The sequence below is a fragment of the Neodiprion virginianus genome, chromosome 2 (assembly GCF_021901495.1).
Source record: "Neodiprion virginianus isolate iyNeoVirg1 chromosome 2, iyNeoVirg1.1, whole genome shotgun sequence".
In the NCBI taxonomy this organism is placed as follows: domain Eukaryota; kingdom Metazoa; phylum Arthropoda; class Insecta; order Hymenoptera; family Diprionidae; genus Neodiprion; species Neodiprion virginianus.
In genome coordinates this window covers 3,943,539-3,957,281 of record NC_060878.1, presented here as the reverse complement: position 1 = coordinate 3,957,281, position 13,743 = coordinate 3,943,539, and the positions used below count along the sequence as shown (strand labels likewise).

The window sequence follows — 13,743 nt, the reverse complement described above, 5'->3', positions numbered from 1 at the left end:
GTCAAGCCGTAACCAAAATATTGACGTTTCGAGGTCAGTAAAGTTCGAAACTTCGATGGAATCGAACATCAACTGTCACGCAGCGAAGCGTGACAGCGAATCTTAGTCTGTTTTTCGTACCCGCCGGTAATAGATAAAGTAAAGTAGAACTTTCCATTAGCCTAATTTCTCCCCAACAACATTATTCTTCTGATATGATTTCAACGACGATTGATACGTACTTGGAGACGTTGACTGGATACATATTTGACGACGACAAATTGGTAAGCGCGTGTATAATATGTATACAAATGGAAAGACAGAAGCTCTGTAAGCCTTTTTGAAGAAAGTTGTGAAAAAAATCGAGACTATCAAACCGTTCAATAGCGCCAATAAGACTTTCACTTGTTGTTAATTTTACGCAGGTAACGTACAAATGGTTGAGCAAGGAGCTGGGACTCCACGTCAACTTGGCAAAGCAAATATTATGGCAATTTTGGAAGGAGCACGAAGAGCGAGAAAGAGTCCTGGCCACCTTTACTCTGATCGGTTACCTGGTCGACGGTGTTCTACGAGTGGAGGTAGTCAAGGAAGAAGATCTGGCATCCGCGAAGCGAAAGTTTAAAAAGCTGACGGCGGAGCATCTGTACAGTTTGCAAAGAGCGCTACCAGACGTGGAGTTGCTGGCTTTAACTGGGAACGGGGATCATCGACAGGGTGCAATTGTTTGCAAAGAAATAATCGCCCGCAGCGGAGAAGAACTGAACGAGCTAAGATGGGGCTGCAAATTGTCGGGCAAAGTGTCTGATGAAAAATCGGCAAAGTTAGCTTCAACCAAGCCGGATTCGAAGAAGGAGAAAAATTTCTTCAGCAAAGTAACAAAAACACCACAGGCTTTTGACGCCTCGAAGAAAGAGGCGGCCAAAGACGTTGACAATGTTGTCGCCGGTCGTGGCCGGAAACGTCAAGGTTCCGATGAGCCCGAGATGGGTGGTAAAAGACAGAGGCGGAAATGTGATCCAACTTCTAATCCCAGCGGAGAGTCGAGCGTTAACGAGGACGAGGGTGAGGACGAAACGATGCGTAATTGTATTCTGGAGGGTGAAACTCCCTCGGTAAATGTTGGGAATAAAGTATCCCCGCCAATGTATAAGGTGGAAAATGGTAAAACGAAGGTACGGAAGGTAGTTGACAAAACTTTTACCGATGAAAACGGCTATTTTGTTACGAAAAAGAAATACGTCTACGAAAGTTCTTCAGACAAAGAAGAAGACCCCCCAAAAGTCGAAGCGCCGCAACCCAAATCCGCAGCTCCGAAAGACAATAATCGTAAGCAAGCCAGCCTGTTGAATTTCTTTAAAAAGCCTTAAAGCGCAATCCCGACACCTCCCGATATGTAAAATCTGAATGCGCGAATGTTTCGAACTACATTCCTCCTAGCGATTTGTAGATACTGATTACTGTAGCCCTGTTAACTTGTACAATGTACATATTTAGGCGTGAAAATTATTACGATAAAGACATCAATTTTAATTAACATACTGTATACGTTATATATACATACAACATATGTTATAGATATTTATGTACTGTTAATGTGAATGTTATCGGATTTTAAAGCAAAGTTACAGTGCTACTGAAATTTTATTACCGTATCAAGATATAGTATGTATAGAAAATACAGCGATCAATAACTATTATCGTCTTTATGTACAAGATATAAACCTTGTTGGTCTGTTATAAGATTGTAATAATACTTGAAATATGGATTAATCACGTGCAATATAGAATTTGGTACATCACGTTACCCCGCTGAATTCGATTTTTTATTTATAAACTTGAACCATTGCTAAGTAACAATGATAAATTGAGTGTTATACACGCGAAATCGCAATTTAAACATCTTCGGGTATAAGTAAGTACAAATGAATAGCACGCCTCAATTTACGTAGGTAGTCACGAATCGTGATAGAATGCCAAACGAATGTTACGGAAGACTAAAGCGCTTTGTATTATCAAACCCTAAAAACTAGCGTGTGCAAACAACGATAAACCGAGATCCCGTTGGTTATTGGTATATTTATTATTAGTACATATGTGAAAGCAAACGGCGTGATTTTCGGTTTGGTGCAATAAAGGCGACATGGGACAAAGAAAATTCACGCTCACGTGCAATGTAACGTAATTGAACGATTCATTTTCAACTATCGGCTCATACGCAGGCATAGAACACTATAGATACATCATCGTGAGTTTAATTACGCCGCGTTTCTATTATATTCTACTACCTGCACTCGTCGCAATAATGCCACGTCACTTGACCACGTCGGATTCTTAGTAAATTCATCATGCATCATGATCATTCGCATATAATTCGTAAACATAAAACACAGATAAAACGTTTATCGCAGTTAAAGAAACGGTTTCCGGATATCGTCGAGGAGAGGAATTGTAAGAAGTAGACGCGATTCGTTATCGTTTCAATATTCTCGATTACGATCTGACTGTATCAAAGGATGGACCTAGTGGAAATTCATTCAACTACTTTTCCGTGAATCATAATCGCACGAAAAATGAAGTAAAAAAATACGAGTCAAGAATTCGCCCGTGAAACTTGGTGACTTTTGAAATTTTTCTTTTATTTCTCTTCATCCAACAGTCGTGCGATCGTTTCGCAAAACACTGAGGCGCGTTCGTAGTCATTCGCCAATGTCCAAATCTAGTTTATCGTTTATTTTCCCGCAGAATGAGTGACTCATTCCGGTAATGTACGCTGAAACATCGTGTTGTCTTTTCCATTGAACCTTCGAGTAATGACGAATGAAATTTTATCAAAAGGGTCAAAACATGTATAATCGGGAAGACAACAGCGGTAACGGTACACCTAAATTCACGATCATCACAATTGCATGACGCAAACAACTGATAAGCTATCTGGAGGTACGACACTGGGATTCGTATTATCTATCGGCTTTGAAAGTCAGTCTCAGTCTGCACAGTCGAGAGTTAAGTTTACCATTCGTTGGGGCTGACAAATTAAATTTTTCCTGCTTCTCAAAAGCTTGTGCGTAGTGTGCGTTGTAAGTTAAACCTACAAAGTTATACCGCCACCAAGTGCGGTAAATCCGATATCGGTAACTTGACTCAACTATACCTACTTTCACCGCAACATCATGAAAGGGCATCGCTACTGGAATTTCGTTGGATTGCTGCTTGTTATATGCAACTTGCACGGATCGGCGGAATGCAGTATGTGCGAAACGTGCATTTGCTCTAGCACAGGTATTGCGTACAAGTATTTGGTCATTTTTAATTATGTGTATATACATTATTTTTTTTTTTACATCCTATCTGTCGGGTACGCAGGATTCGGTTTCAAAAATTCATCGTCACTGGTGTGACAAAAACACGATAGTCTTGGAAAAAATAACGCATAACTCCAATTCTTATCGTGACGAAATTCTCACGAGGCATCATCAGCCAATCCCACTGATATGCACTCGGCACTCGATTTTTTTCAAGTCTGCTCTATCACTCGCGCCTCGCATATAACTTTTTTATCTTAACTAGATGTTTACACACGGATTTACAAGTTGGCAATAGTGTCAATTTTTTTTTTTTCTTTTTTTTTATCGTGAACATAACTATCGCACAGTTTTAGGAAAATCTAAGTATGTATACATATAATAAAGACGAACCTCGATTTACTTTATTTGGAAATTTGTCTTTAACGAATTTTGAAAGAAACGCAATATTTTTATTTATGTTTAATGATCGTTTCTCTTTGTTCTTTAGCTTCCAAGTCATAAAATTGCATTTACTTAATTGGCAATTTACTACTTCGAGTTATAAAATGCAAAGAATCTGACGAGGAATTAACTCGATATAATAATTTCTTGGAATTTTTGCAAAATTTCTTGCAAAAATCTTTCTTTGAAAACTAATTTCAACAAGAATCAGAAATGTTAGAAAAGAAATGAAAATTGTAAATTAGTACAACAGAATCCAAGACACATCGCCTCAATAAATTAGAAAATATAAGAAAGAGAAAAATTTCAATCTTGTGAACAGTGAAAAGTCTCATAAAGAATGAAAAATTACCAATCAGGTTCCATGAAATGTCAATTAGAATATTCAAAGCGTATCGGTAAGAAATGATTTCCAATTGTATTTTAGATTCTGCTTGGATCGTAAATTGCCAAGGTAAACGACTGGAGGATAATAACCATCATCGCTTCGACTTATTAATGTTCGACGAACAGCCTCATCTCAGTGTTTTGAACCTGGCTGAAAATGGAATGAACTTTCTGCCAACGGACATGTTTACAAATTTGGTAAATTTAAAAACTCTAAACCTGTCAGGAAATCGTCTCCAAGAAATACCAGAGAATGCTTTTGACCAGCTTTGGTCTCTCGTCGATCTAGACTTGTCACGCAATAACCTGACTGCTCTACCGGAGAGAATGATCACCAAAATAACAAATTTGCAACGACTGAATTTGAGCCAGAATCAATTAAGCGTTCTAGATCCAGACCTGAAATTACTGACCAATCTAACATGGCTGGACGTCTCTCATAACAATATACAGAGCTTGGAAAATGGCTCGCTTCAATCTTTAACGCAGTTAGAACATCTGGATCTATCGTTCAATCGGATCGATTCGCTTGGAGAGAACAATGTGATACACTTGACGCAGCTTGCAACTTTGATTCTGAACAACAATCGTTTGGTCTATCTTTCTCCTCACGAGCTTCCAGTTTCCATAACTAATCTGAACGCCGGCTACAACATGATTACAAATGTACCTGAAACGTTGAATAATCTGCAAAAACTCGATATGGAATACAATGAAATAGTTGAGCTTAATGATAATTTGTCCTTGCTGAATCGAGCGAAGAGCCTTAATTTCAGCGGCAACAAGCTAACTGACTTTCCAAATGTCAAATTTGAGAAGCTGGAGACGCTAGACTTGTCATTCAACAAATTATCCGTGGTTCCAGAAACACTAACGAGTGAAAATATACCAGAGCTAAGCACTCTAGTGATCAGTGGAAATCCTATAAGAGAATTGAAATTCAACACTAAACTGAACCTCGAATGGTTGATCGCCCAATCGTTAGAGCTGGTCGAAAGCATCGAGGAAGATGCTTTTTCAAATCTTGATAACGAAAGATCGGAGGGTTGTTTGAACTTGATAATATCTCAAAACAAACGACTAACAAAAATAGACGCGAATGCTTTCAGAGACGTGAATCTTTGCTTGGTGAGTTAAGTTACAAAAAGAACAGTCAATGACAAACATACGTACTTCATGCATCTCAATGAAATCCTTCGATTGATTTTCAATTACAGTTAGATCTGAGCAGCAACAATCTGAGCAGCATTTCGCCAGGTTTGATAAAAATGCAGAACAATACGGGCTTGTTAAAGTACGGCGTCAACTTACAGAGCAATCCGTTTCACTGCGATTGTACCCTGCAATGGATGCTGGTAGATCTGGTCCCAAAGCTCTACGACGCGTACCCCCAGCTTCTGGATGATCTGAAGTAAGAAACAGATAAATATATCAATTAATTTGGAGCCAAAGATTTGCTCGTCGGTTTCGCAATTTAATTCGCTGCTAAATTTAAAACGAATATTATTTCAGATGTGCTTCACCGCCGGACAAGAAATACATGAGAATGCTACATTGGTACAAGTGGAAGGATCAAGTATTTTGCGAAGACTCACAAATCCTTGTGTCTAAGGTTGTCGTTGAAGCAGCCGGAGTTATGAGTCAAAGTAGCGAAACAATTAAAATAGAATCCAGCACGGGAATGTTAGCTGCATTGATTGGTGCCGTTGTCGTTTTATCAATGTTGGTTACAGTTGGTATTGTTTTAGCTCGACGAATAGCGATAAAAAGATCGCGAAAAAATCGAAGATTTTAATCTACCATTTGGAATTTGGATTGTGGATTGACTTCATAAGGTCAATAACAATAAGGTCAATTATTACAGAGATTGATAGTACGTAAGCTTAAAGTAATGCTATTGTGTTCACTCAACTGTGATCGACTCTAAGAACCTCGGAAAATGTTACTTTAGCATCGAAAAACGTTGATTTTAATTTATGAGGAAAAAGGGGAAAAACTAAACTCCATGCATATAGCGTAGGATCAAAGATTGTAGCGTACGGATAATATGTCACATATTTTACTCGACGATCGAAGTGCAGATGTGAGGTAAAGAAATGTAGATATAGCAAACGACTGTATAAATTCAAAATGAGATGATATTTTTCAAAATCGACCGTATTATACAATAACGTTAAATACATTCAATCTGTATACACTGTATTTATTACAATTTAACATTTTTATTTACAACATACTTATATTCGTTTTCAGATCACTTGTGTACAAAATCGAGACACGCATTATAGGTAATTAGAAAAGAAATGGTCAAAGATATTTAACAACTTGTATAGCAATTGCTTAATACGTGTATAGGTAATATACTCGAAAAATTTTTCGAGTAAAAACATCGGTATGAATTTATTTATTGTTGTTGGCGAGATAAAATCATTGTATCGTCATATTAAGTAATCGATTAATAAGAATCGAATTTGGCAAAGTCCGAAAACAAACAGGAGGGTCAACCAAATCTGCGTATTATTACTGTTCTAAAATTAAAATTATTTCTAAGTATACATATACTTGCGTGAAAAGGATACGTAATTTGCGTTCATAGCATCATGACAATGTGCTTTACGACATTTTATTTTAACTACAATACTTTTGATATTACATACCTACACAAAATATATTTAGGACGTTAAAAAAATTCGCAAACCTGATCTGTGGACTTGACGACAGTTACGCTGCGCAATTACGTAGTAGTAGTAATATTATTATTATTATTATTATTATTAAAGAATAATTATATTGACTGCCTTTATATTATTAATCACGATTCCATAAGGGGTCAAATTGTGCCCTGCCTATTTAGTAATGCAACAATTTACAGTATTTCGTATATGACTTACAGAATGACTTTACCACTTTTACAAGGTGGAATTGAAAGTAGCGCTAGAGTGAAAAAAAAATTAATTGCAACGACAATGGTAACTAATGCGTTGAGCAGTTTTCAAAATACCTATACTTTGAAAGTGGCAAAAATAATTTTATCCGCACCGCCGCAAGGTGTTGTTTTGTAAGTAATAAGACTGGCGATTGAATAGAAGTGATAATCGTACAATGTAACAATGGAAGACCTATTGAATTTCATTGGATAGGTTATTAAACTTCACTGCTCACGTACAATAAAAAAAATTTTCATATCTCATGATACCTAAGATGTGGCAAAATTTTTTTGATGAAGGTGCTTATAAATTCAATGAGATTTACCACCTTATACTAACTTTGTAAACTAAAGTGTGTATATATGCGTGTGTCCGTGTGTGTACGTATATGTGTGTGTATATAACTCTATATATATATTTCTATGTCTCTCTCTCTCTATATATATATATATATATATATACAGAGATATTTTAATTTCATTATACTATTTCCAAGCTTTGGCTATTGAAGACTTTTGATCAGCTCATCATCATTTACGTTGGACGATTTGATCCCTTCAAATTATTATTGACTATATTACATATTTGTAGCTATATTAAAATTCATAAGGAAATATATCATCTTTCTCTATTTATGAAAAAAGAAACAAAAATCAAATAAAAATAAACGAGAAAAGATAAAGGAAATCTTGTACTATGAAACGTAAACTACAATAATTTTGGACGCAATATTGAGCCGTGTAAACCATTATCATTACACGTGGTCTATCTGCCAATGGTTCGTTGCTACTCTGGGTGGAGGATTTTCTCTTAGTTGATTGAGAAACGTGGATATACTGGTATAGTACCCAGACTGATTCCACGTCTCGTTGTGAGTCCCGCTAGGCACTCTGAGCATCCCTTTGTACGAGCTTCCGCAACGTTCGTATAATTCAGTCATCATTTTGGGCGGTACCAGAGTGTCCGCTAGGCCGGAGATAAATAACGTAGGTACCGTGACAGAGCCAATTTTTTGTAGTGACATATACTAGAGAAGAAATAAGAAATATGTAAAAGATATTTTGTATCTCCATTGAGCATTACAATTAATATTTGTACACGTACCTTATTTTTATAGATAAATAACGGAAGGTACTGAAGGATCTTAGAGCCAATGAGCAGTGATGCCATATCCGGTATACTGGTAAAAGTATTTTCTAAAATGAGGCACCAAATTTTTTTTGCATAATCTGGCCTCATCGCCAAATCAATAGCCACGCCACCGCCTAGCGAGTAACGAATACATTAAATAATCACCTATTGCTACACTACATTGTTATCTTGTTTTCTTATTCTTAAACGCAGATCTGAGCCGCAATGTAATCTACACATCTGTACTCATAATCGCCACTTTCTTTGCTACAAAAATACAAAACTAAAATAAAAATTACCCAAAGATCTTCCAAAAACTATAATTTCATCGTTATTGATGTCAGTTCGAGTGGACAAATAATCTAGTCCGGCTCTGGCGTCCATGTAAAGGCCTTCTTCGGATGGAGAGCCTTGAGATAATCCGTATCCTCTATACTCTAACATAAGTATATTACATCCCAATTTACGGTATAACCTTGCGACATTCTGAAGTCTAAATGAAAACACAGAAAGCGCAAGTAGCAAGTAGAAATCAAAGTACATACAGTACGCTGAAAAAAATTATACAACTTGTATCGCGTTAGACAGACCTGTGTCCCATGTTGCCGGCGTTTCCGTGAAAAAATAAAAGCGTAGGCACCTTCTTGGCCTTTTCTTCTGTCTGCGATATAAAAAACATGTGCAACATTGTCCCATCTCCCGATCTGGTATACACACTTTGGTAAGGCAAGCTAAACATGGACGGAGCAGGAACGTAGACTCGTGAATGTGGAGGTAATTCGGGATGATAGAGAAGTTTGTCCTCCGTGTGATACAAGATACCTGAATGAAAATACGCACGTTTTACTCGCTGGTTACGATTCAAAATATAAGATCGTTCAAGTAATTACAATAACAAGCAGATGTTGAAAACTGGCATTCAAACTTATTTATTTAAGAAATGATCTTGGCAACAAACCTGTGATAGCAAAGCACAGAAGAAAAAATGCAAAGATTCCACCGTAAAGCCAATAGAGGAGGAAACAGGCCAGTACATAAGCTCCAGAAAATGCCCAACACTTCTTAGCTATACCGCCAAGTAGTCTGATGGGTCGACTACGAGCTAATCTGATGCGAAGGGACATTTTTCTGTCTTGAAATTCTTTGGCTTTCAATCGAATATTATGTGGGCAGTTTTACAGCTGATTAAGCTCGAGAACGTCGGTTACCTGTATAACCTATCGCGCTTTATGAGAGTCCTCATTTGCAGCTCAAATCTTATCATAACAAATATTATATGACCGGATCTATACGGTTTTAGCTAATTCGCTAACAGCGACTGTTAAATAAACATTTACAAAAGGTCCTTTAGTTTGCATTTCTAACACTGATTTCTAATTAACAATATAACCGTAAACAATATCTAGGCGTGCATTGTGCGTTCGCATGAACACCAAGAAATGTAGGTGGCCAACACGGTTGTTATTTTCTGAGAGTCCTCTTTTCGGCCACAAGGTGTCACTCATTTTCTTACATCACAGTAACCGGGAAATACAAATATTTTGAATGGAAATCTCAAGGTTAATATTTAATGTACGCCTATGACATAAAGTACATATCAAAATCAAAATTGGATGATACTTACCTGATGGTCCCGCTTCTGAATAAAAGTCGCAGACTGTTTCACTACGTATAAATTCTACACATGCGAACGAATTATCACAAACGGCGGAAATGCCCCTGTCTTCGAATGCCTCGATTCTTGTCTGATTCTGCCTCTTTTTAGCTGTGTTTTCAGTACTAGTGCTGACTAATTGTTAATAACGGTATACTATGTGTAACTTCAGGACAGTGAAGTATCGAATAGGCAACTGTCATCAAAATCCAAACAATGGTCCGATCGCTGACAATGAAATAATTATTTGTTTCTGCGGAAAATACTGGATAATTTCACATTTCTTGCGGAATCACTAAATAAATTAAATATTTGAGGATATTGATGAAATATGATACTGATTCATCGAAACGAACGATAGTCTTATGTTCCGACGCGATTGTCTCGTGCCACGAAAGTAAAGGAAACCGCTTTATTTAAAATACGACGCATTTCCTAATAGAGTTCAATGGAATTTTGCTCGCAATTGCGTGGGGATAGTTCAGATCTCTGTACACTATATTTATATGTATATACCGTGGGACAAACAAATTCCAGATAAAACTTTCCATCTTCCCTTATTACCCAGACATCAGTGCTCATGGTCTTCGTTTTTTAACCGGGTTTTACATCAAATTCGTGAATATTTACACTCACAGTTATTTTCCTGGCGATGGAGAATTACTTAGCAACATACTCGGCATATGATGACACCGTAGATGTGTAGTTGTGCATGGTTTTTATATAAGATTAACCGTCATGGGGTTGTGAAACGTACACACCACTTCCAAAAAATAGCCAAGTTTCAATTGGTGCTCACATGACACCGATCGTGTATTGTTTTTCCGATATAAATTACGTATAAAAAAGTAGATAATTTCTATCGAGACAATATTGCTTTTTTAAATATATCTCAAGTAAGCCCTTGAACGTGGACTTGGTTCATACGAGATAGATCAGAAGCGGGGGGGGATTTATTATTACAGGATATATGGTCCGAATAGTGCCTAAGAAAGGTTTGAATATTAACCTAGTACCATATGCTAGCATATAGTTGACAAGAACGTGCTCTGTAGTGCCAACACGGTTGGCCGACAGGCTGACATGGGTGTTATATCCTGTTGTATTTTATGTATTAAAACGAGATAGTGGCTCTCCAATTATACAAATAAAAAAACACTTGTCTTCGTTTACCAACAAGCACAGAAAATTCTTCGACATATTGTGTATGAATGAAGTAAACACAACTCTTAAATTATTATACGTATAGTCTACTTAGCCCCCTGAAAGAAATTAAATATTTACCTGGAAGAAGCATTTCGACGATTTTAGACAAGTCGATGTTAATTAACATCTGTACAAATGCATGTATATTGCACAAAAATTGAATATTTTATTCGCTATTTCATTACACCACGGATTTACCAAGCACCGGTGCGCCACTAACGAGAATAACGGGCAGTTTTCTTTCTAACTTTGTTGTTTTGTTGCACGTTATAATCTATGTTGTATAACAACTGACGTGTTCCCCACCCTACTAGTTACCAGACCTGTATGTAAGCCGTGCAACTGACTGACCATATGGATTATGGACGAACGTGTGCACGTCATTGAAATTTTTTGCTAGAGGTCGTTCGCCGAAATCCGCCGATGATATTCAAGCATTGAGGTTATACTTTCAGCTGGTTACACCAACTGACAAGCTCGTGGAAGAAGAAAAATGGCTAAAGTACTCGTCGAAAAAGACGTTCCCAGTGCTATTAAACGACTGGTTAACATCATTCAAGATAGTGCCAACGATGCGATATCGAGTGACGATGTCTTCAAAATCGGTCTATCAGGTCACTCATCTCTGAATTTTTTTATTTATTTTTTTTTCTTCATATTAGTCTAATACCAGCGTATCATTCCTCTTACCCAACATTCCATTTTATATGTAATGATGTCTTGACGCTGTTCACTTTTACAATGTGAATTTCACTTTTCGAACGTTAATCAATTTTTCGCACCCATACCGGCTGGTGACTAACACGTGACTAATAACGATGTGAAAAATTCGTTCAAATCTGAATTCTTATTTTCAGCTGTTTTCTTATTAACAAAAATGTCTGATAAAATCCAAGTTTTGACCCAGGCCTTTGGTTAGAAATTAATTGTAGCCGATTTTTACCTTTTCAGGAGTTGAAAAATTTAATCAATATTCGTAACGAATAAGTAACTTTTGTTTTTAAATCTTTCACAGGTGGTTCACTCATCAATTATTTAGCAGAAGGTTTGCCCACCATAACAACAGACTGGTCTAAATGGCGGTTTTTTTTCTGTGACGAGAGAGTAGTACCTTTCAATAATGAGGAATCGACGTATGGGGTCTACAAGATGCACTTGATGGGAAAGATTCCCATAACAGAAGAGCAATTCATCAAAATTAATCCCGATCTCTCAGGTATGGAAAACATGGAATACTCTGGATGTCAATCGAATCAGATAAACAAAGCCACCCTGTCAATGAAGATATGAGATTTTGCAGAATAATAATTACAATAAATTTTTAACTTCAACAGCCGAAGCAGCAGCCAAAGATTACATCAAAAAAATGTCCGTTTACTTTCCACCGGACAGTATACCAAAGTTCGATGTACTACTCCTGGGACTGGGACCCGACGGTCACACTTGTTCCCTCTTTCCCAATCACCGATTGCTCGAAGAAACTAGCGTCTGGGTAAGCTCGCTGAATGACTCACCGAAGATACCACCATCTCGAATAACGCTAACATTCCCAGTTATAAATAATGCAAAAGTATGCATTTTTACCATTACCGGAGAGGCTAAAGCAGACATCATAAAGGTAGGATTGCCAATTACCTCAAGTGCGAGTTTTTTTCATTCTACCGTACCCAGAAGTGATAATATGCATTTAATTTCACAGCGTATTTTAAAAGACAAAGAAAACTTGCCAGCTGCCAGAGTACAACTGAGCAACGGAGAGTTGTATTGGATTCTCGACGAAGCGGCAGCGAAACATGTTAAACCAACTTAAAGAATATGCTATTTGGCACAAACTGTAACACGGGTCTGTGTAAAAAAATTTACAACATTCCACGACTTTTTGTCTCTTTAAAGTGAGCTTATCATTGCGATACTTATGGTAAATACTATTGTTTTATACAATACATGAGTAGATACGATATATATGTATACACATTGTATTTGAATATCAACTTTATTATTCCATGCAATCTGTTAATTGGGTATAGGGAAGTAACACATATTTTCAAGTTTGATCCAAGATTGAAGTGCTTCGATCAAAGTATCAAAACTTAAAATTTGTGCCTAACTTTCAGTGATCATTTTCTTAATATAATATACGTTATTAAATTTCAAAACTGCCCTACAGCCTTGTGGACTCACTTTTTCTTAAAATCTTACAAACATACTGAATTATGTAAATCTTGTAATGTGAGTAAATCATTTTTTGCTGTTGTGATATTGAAATCACGATTTATTAAAAAAATAAGAATGATTATTATTTTTTTGTCTTGCTTCCGATCATATTTCCACAATACCGCATGATTATCAAGCTATGTCGAAGGAAAAGTGTTCCAAAGACGTAGAAATTAGAAGTACAGAAATGAAAAGACTGTGAACTTTGATTCTATTATGTAACGACTGTAGAGGTGGCTGTGATTGATTGGTTGATGGAACTTTTTTTTTTTTATTTTACAAGCAAGTAATGTAATTTTCATATGTATTATGTATAAGAAAAAAATAAAGCGTATGGTAATAAAAAAATTGATACACGAGTCGGCATTACAGAATTCTATACATATACGCGGTGTTGTTTTTCAGATTATGCGTATAGATTCAAACCTGAAACTTGATTTTTTCGGTCCGAACACTGTTTTATGATAAGTGAAGGAATAAAATGTTGATATTACAA

At 36.7% G+C, this 13,743-nt stretch overlaps 4 protein-coding genes across 6 annotated transcripts; 3 read left to right on the top strand and 1 right to left on the bottom strand.

The window, feature by feature from the left end:
- The first annotated feature begins 43 nt into the window (after positions 1-43).
- LOC124297271 (DNA polymerase delta subunit 3-like) lies at positions 44-1,979 on the top strand. The gene is made up of 2 exons (XM_046748122.1): positions 44-263; positions 405-1,979. Exons 1-2 carry the CDS (start codon positions 195-197, stop codon positions 1,347-1,349), a joined length of 1,014 nt encoding a protein of 337 aa, XP_046604078.1. The 5' UTR covers positions 44-194; the 3' UTR covers positions 1,350-1,979.
- A 720-nt stretch (positions 1,980-2,699) lies between these two features.
- On the top strand, positions 2,700-7,050 carry LOC124297264 (leucine-rich repeat-containing protein 15-like). Its single transcript, XM_046748107.1, has 4 exons — positions 2,700-3,261; positions 4,156-5,243; positions 5,333-5,526; positions 5,628-7,050. Exons 1-4 carry the CDS (start codon positions 3,153-3,155, stop codon positions 5,908-5,910), a joined length of 1,674 nt encoding a protein of 557 aa, XP_046604063.1. The 5' UTR covers positions 2,700-3,152; the 3' UTR covers positions 5,911-7,050.
- LOC124297270 (protein ABHD13) lies at positions 6,236-9,590 on the bottom strand. Of its 3 annotated transcripts, XM_046748120.1 has the most exons (6): positions 9,132-9,590; positions 8,764-8,995; positions 8,473-8,666; positions 8,147-8,307; positions 7,990-8,069; positions 6,236-6,896 (listed from the first exon to the last, which is right to left on the bottom strand). In XM_046748120.1, exons 1-6 carry the CDS (start codon positions 9,295-9,297, stop codon positions 6,890-6,892), a joined length of 840 nt encoding a protein of 279 aa, XP_046604076.1. In that variant the 5' UTR covers positions 9,298-9,590; the 3' UTR covers positions 6,236-6,889. The 3 variants fall into 3 exon arrangements, with proteins under 3 accessions (XP_046604076.1, XP_046604075.1, XP_046604074.1); XM_046748119.1 differs by having other exon boundaries at positions 6,236-6,895; positions 7,991-8,307; XM_046748118.1 differs by lacking the exon at positions 6,236-6,896 and having other exon boundaries at positions 7,343-8,069.
- Positions 9,591-11,303: 1,713 nt separating this feature from the next.
- On the top strand, positions 11,304-13,010 carry LOC124297272 (6-phosphogluconolactonase). The gene is made up of 4 exons (XM_046748123.1): positions 11,304-11,647; positions 12,049-12,249; positions 12,368-12,651; positions 12,733-13,010. Exons 1-4 carry the CDS (start codon positions 11,527-11,529, stop codon positions 12,841-12,843), a joined length of 717 nt encoding a protein of 238 aa, XP_046604079.1. The 5' UTR covers positions 11,304-11,526; the 3' UTR covers positions 12,844-13,010.
- The last annotated feature ends 733 nt before the right edge of the window (positions 13,011-13,743 follow it).

Excerpts from the sequence above, each read along its gene's own strand:
- LOC124297271 (XM_046748122.1), top strand. The coding sequence starts at position 195 with ATGATTTCAACGACGATTGATACGTACTTGGAGACGTTGACTGGATAC. Across the intron at positions 264-404 it reads TATTTGACGACGACAAATTG|GTAACGTACAAATGGTTGAG; the intron begins GTAAGCGCGTGT and ends AATTTTACGCAG.
- LOC124297264 (XM_046748107.1), top strand. The coding sequence starts at position 3,153 with ATGAAAGGGCATCGCTACTGGAATTTCGTTGGATTGCTGCTTGTTATA. Across the intron at positions 3,262-4,155 it reads GTGCATTTGCTCTAGCACAG|ATTCTGCTTGGATCGTAAAT; the intron begins GTATTGCGTACA and ends ATTGTATTTTAG. Across the intron at positions 5,527-5,627 it reads CAGCTTCTGGATGATCTGAA|ATGTGCTTCACCGCCGGACA; the intron begins GTAAGAAACAGA and ends ATATTATTTCAG.
- LOC124297270 (XM_046748118.1), bottom strand. The coding sequence starts at position 9,297 with ATGTCCCTTCGCATCAGATTAGCTCGTAGTCGACCCATCAGACTACTT. Across the intron at positions 8,996-9,131 it reads TCTGTGCTTTGCTATCACAG|GTATCTTGTATCACACGGAG; the intron begins GTTTGTTGCCAA and ends ATTTTCATTCAG. Across the intron at positions 8,667-8,763 it reads GCCGGCAACATGGGACACAG|ACTTCAGAATGTCGCAAGGT; the intron begins GTCTGTCTAACG and ends GTTTTCATTTAG.
- LOC124297272 (XM_046748123.1), top strand. The coding sequence starts at position 11,527 with ATGGCTAAAGTACTCGTCGAAAAAGACGTTCCCAGTGCTATTAAACGA. Across the intron at positions 12,250-12,367 it reads AATTAATCCCGATCTCTCAG|CCGAAGCAGCAGCCAAAGAT; the intron begins GTATGGAAAACA and ends TAACTTCAACAG. Across the intron at positions 12,652-12,732 it reads CTAAAGCAGACATCATAAAG|CGTATTTTAAAAGACAAAGA; the intron begins GTAGGATTGCCA and ends TTAATTTCACAG.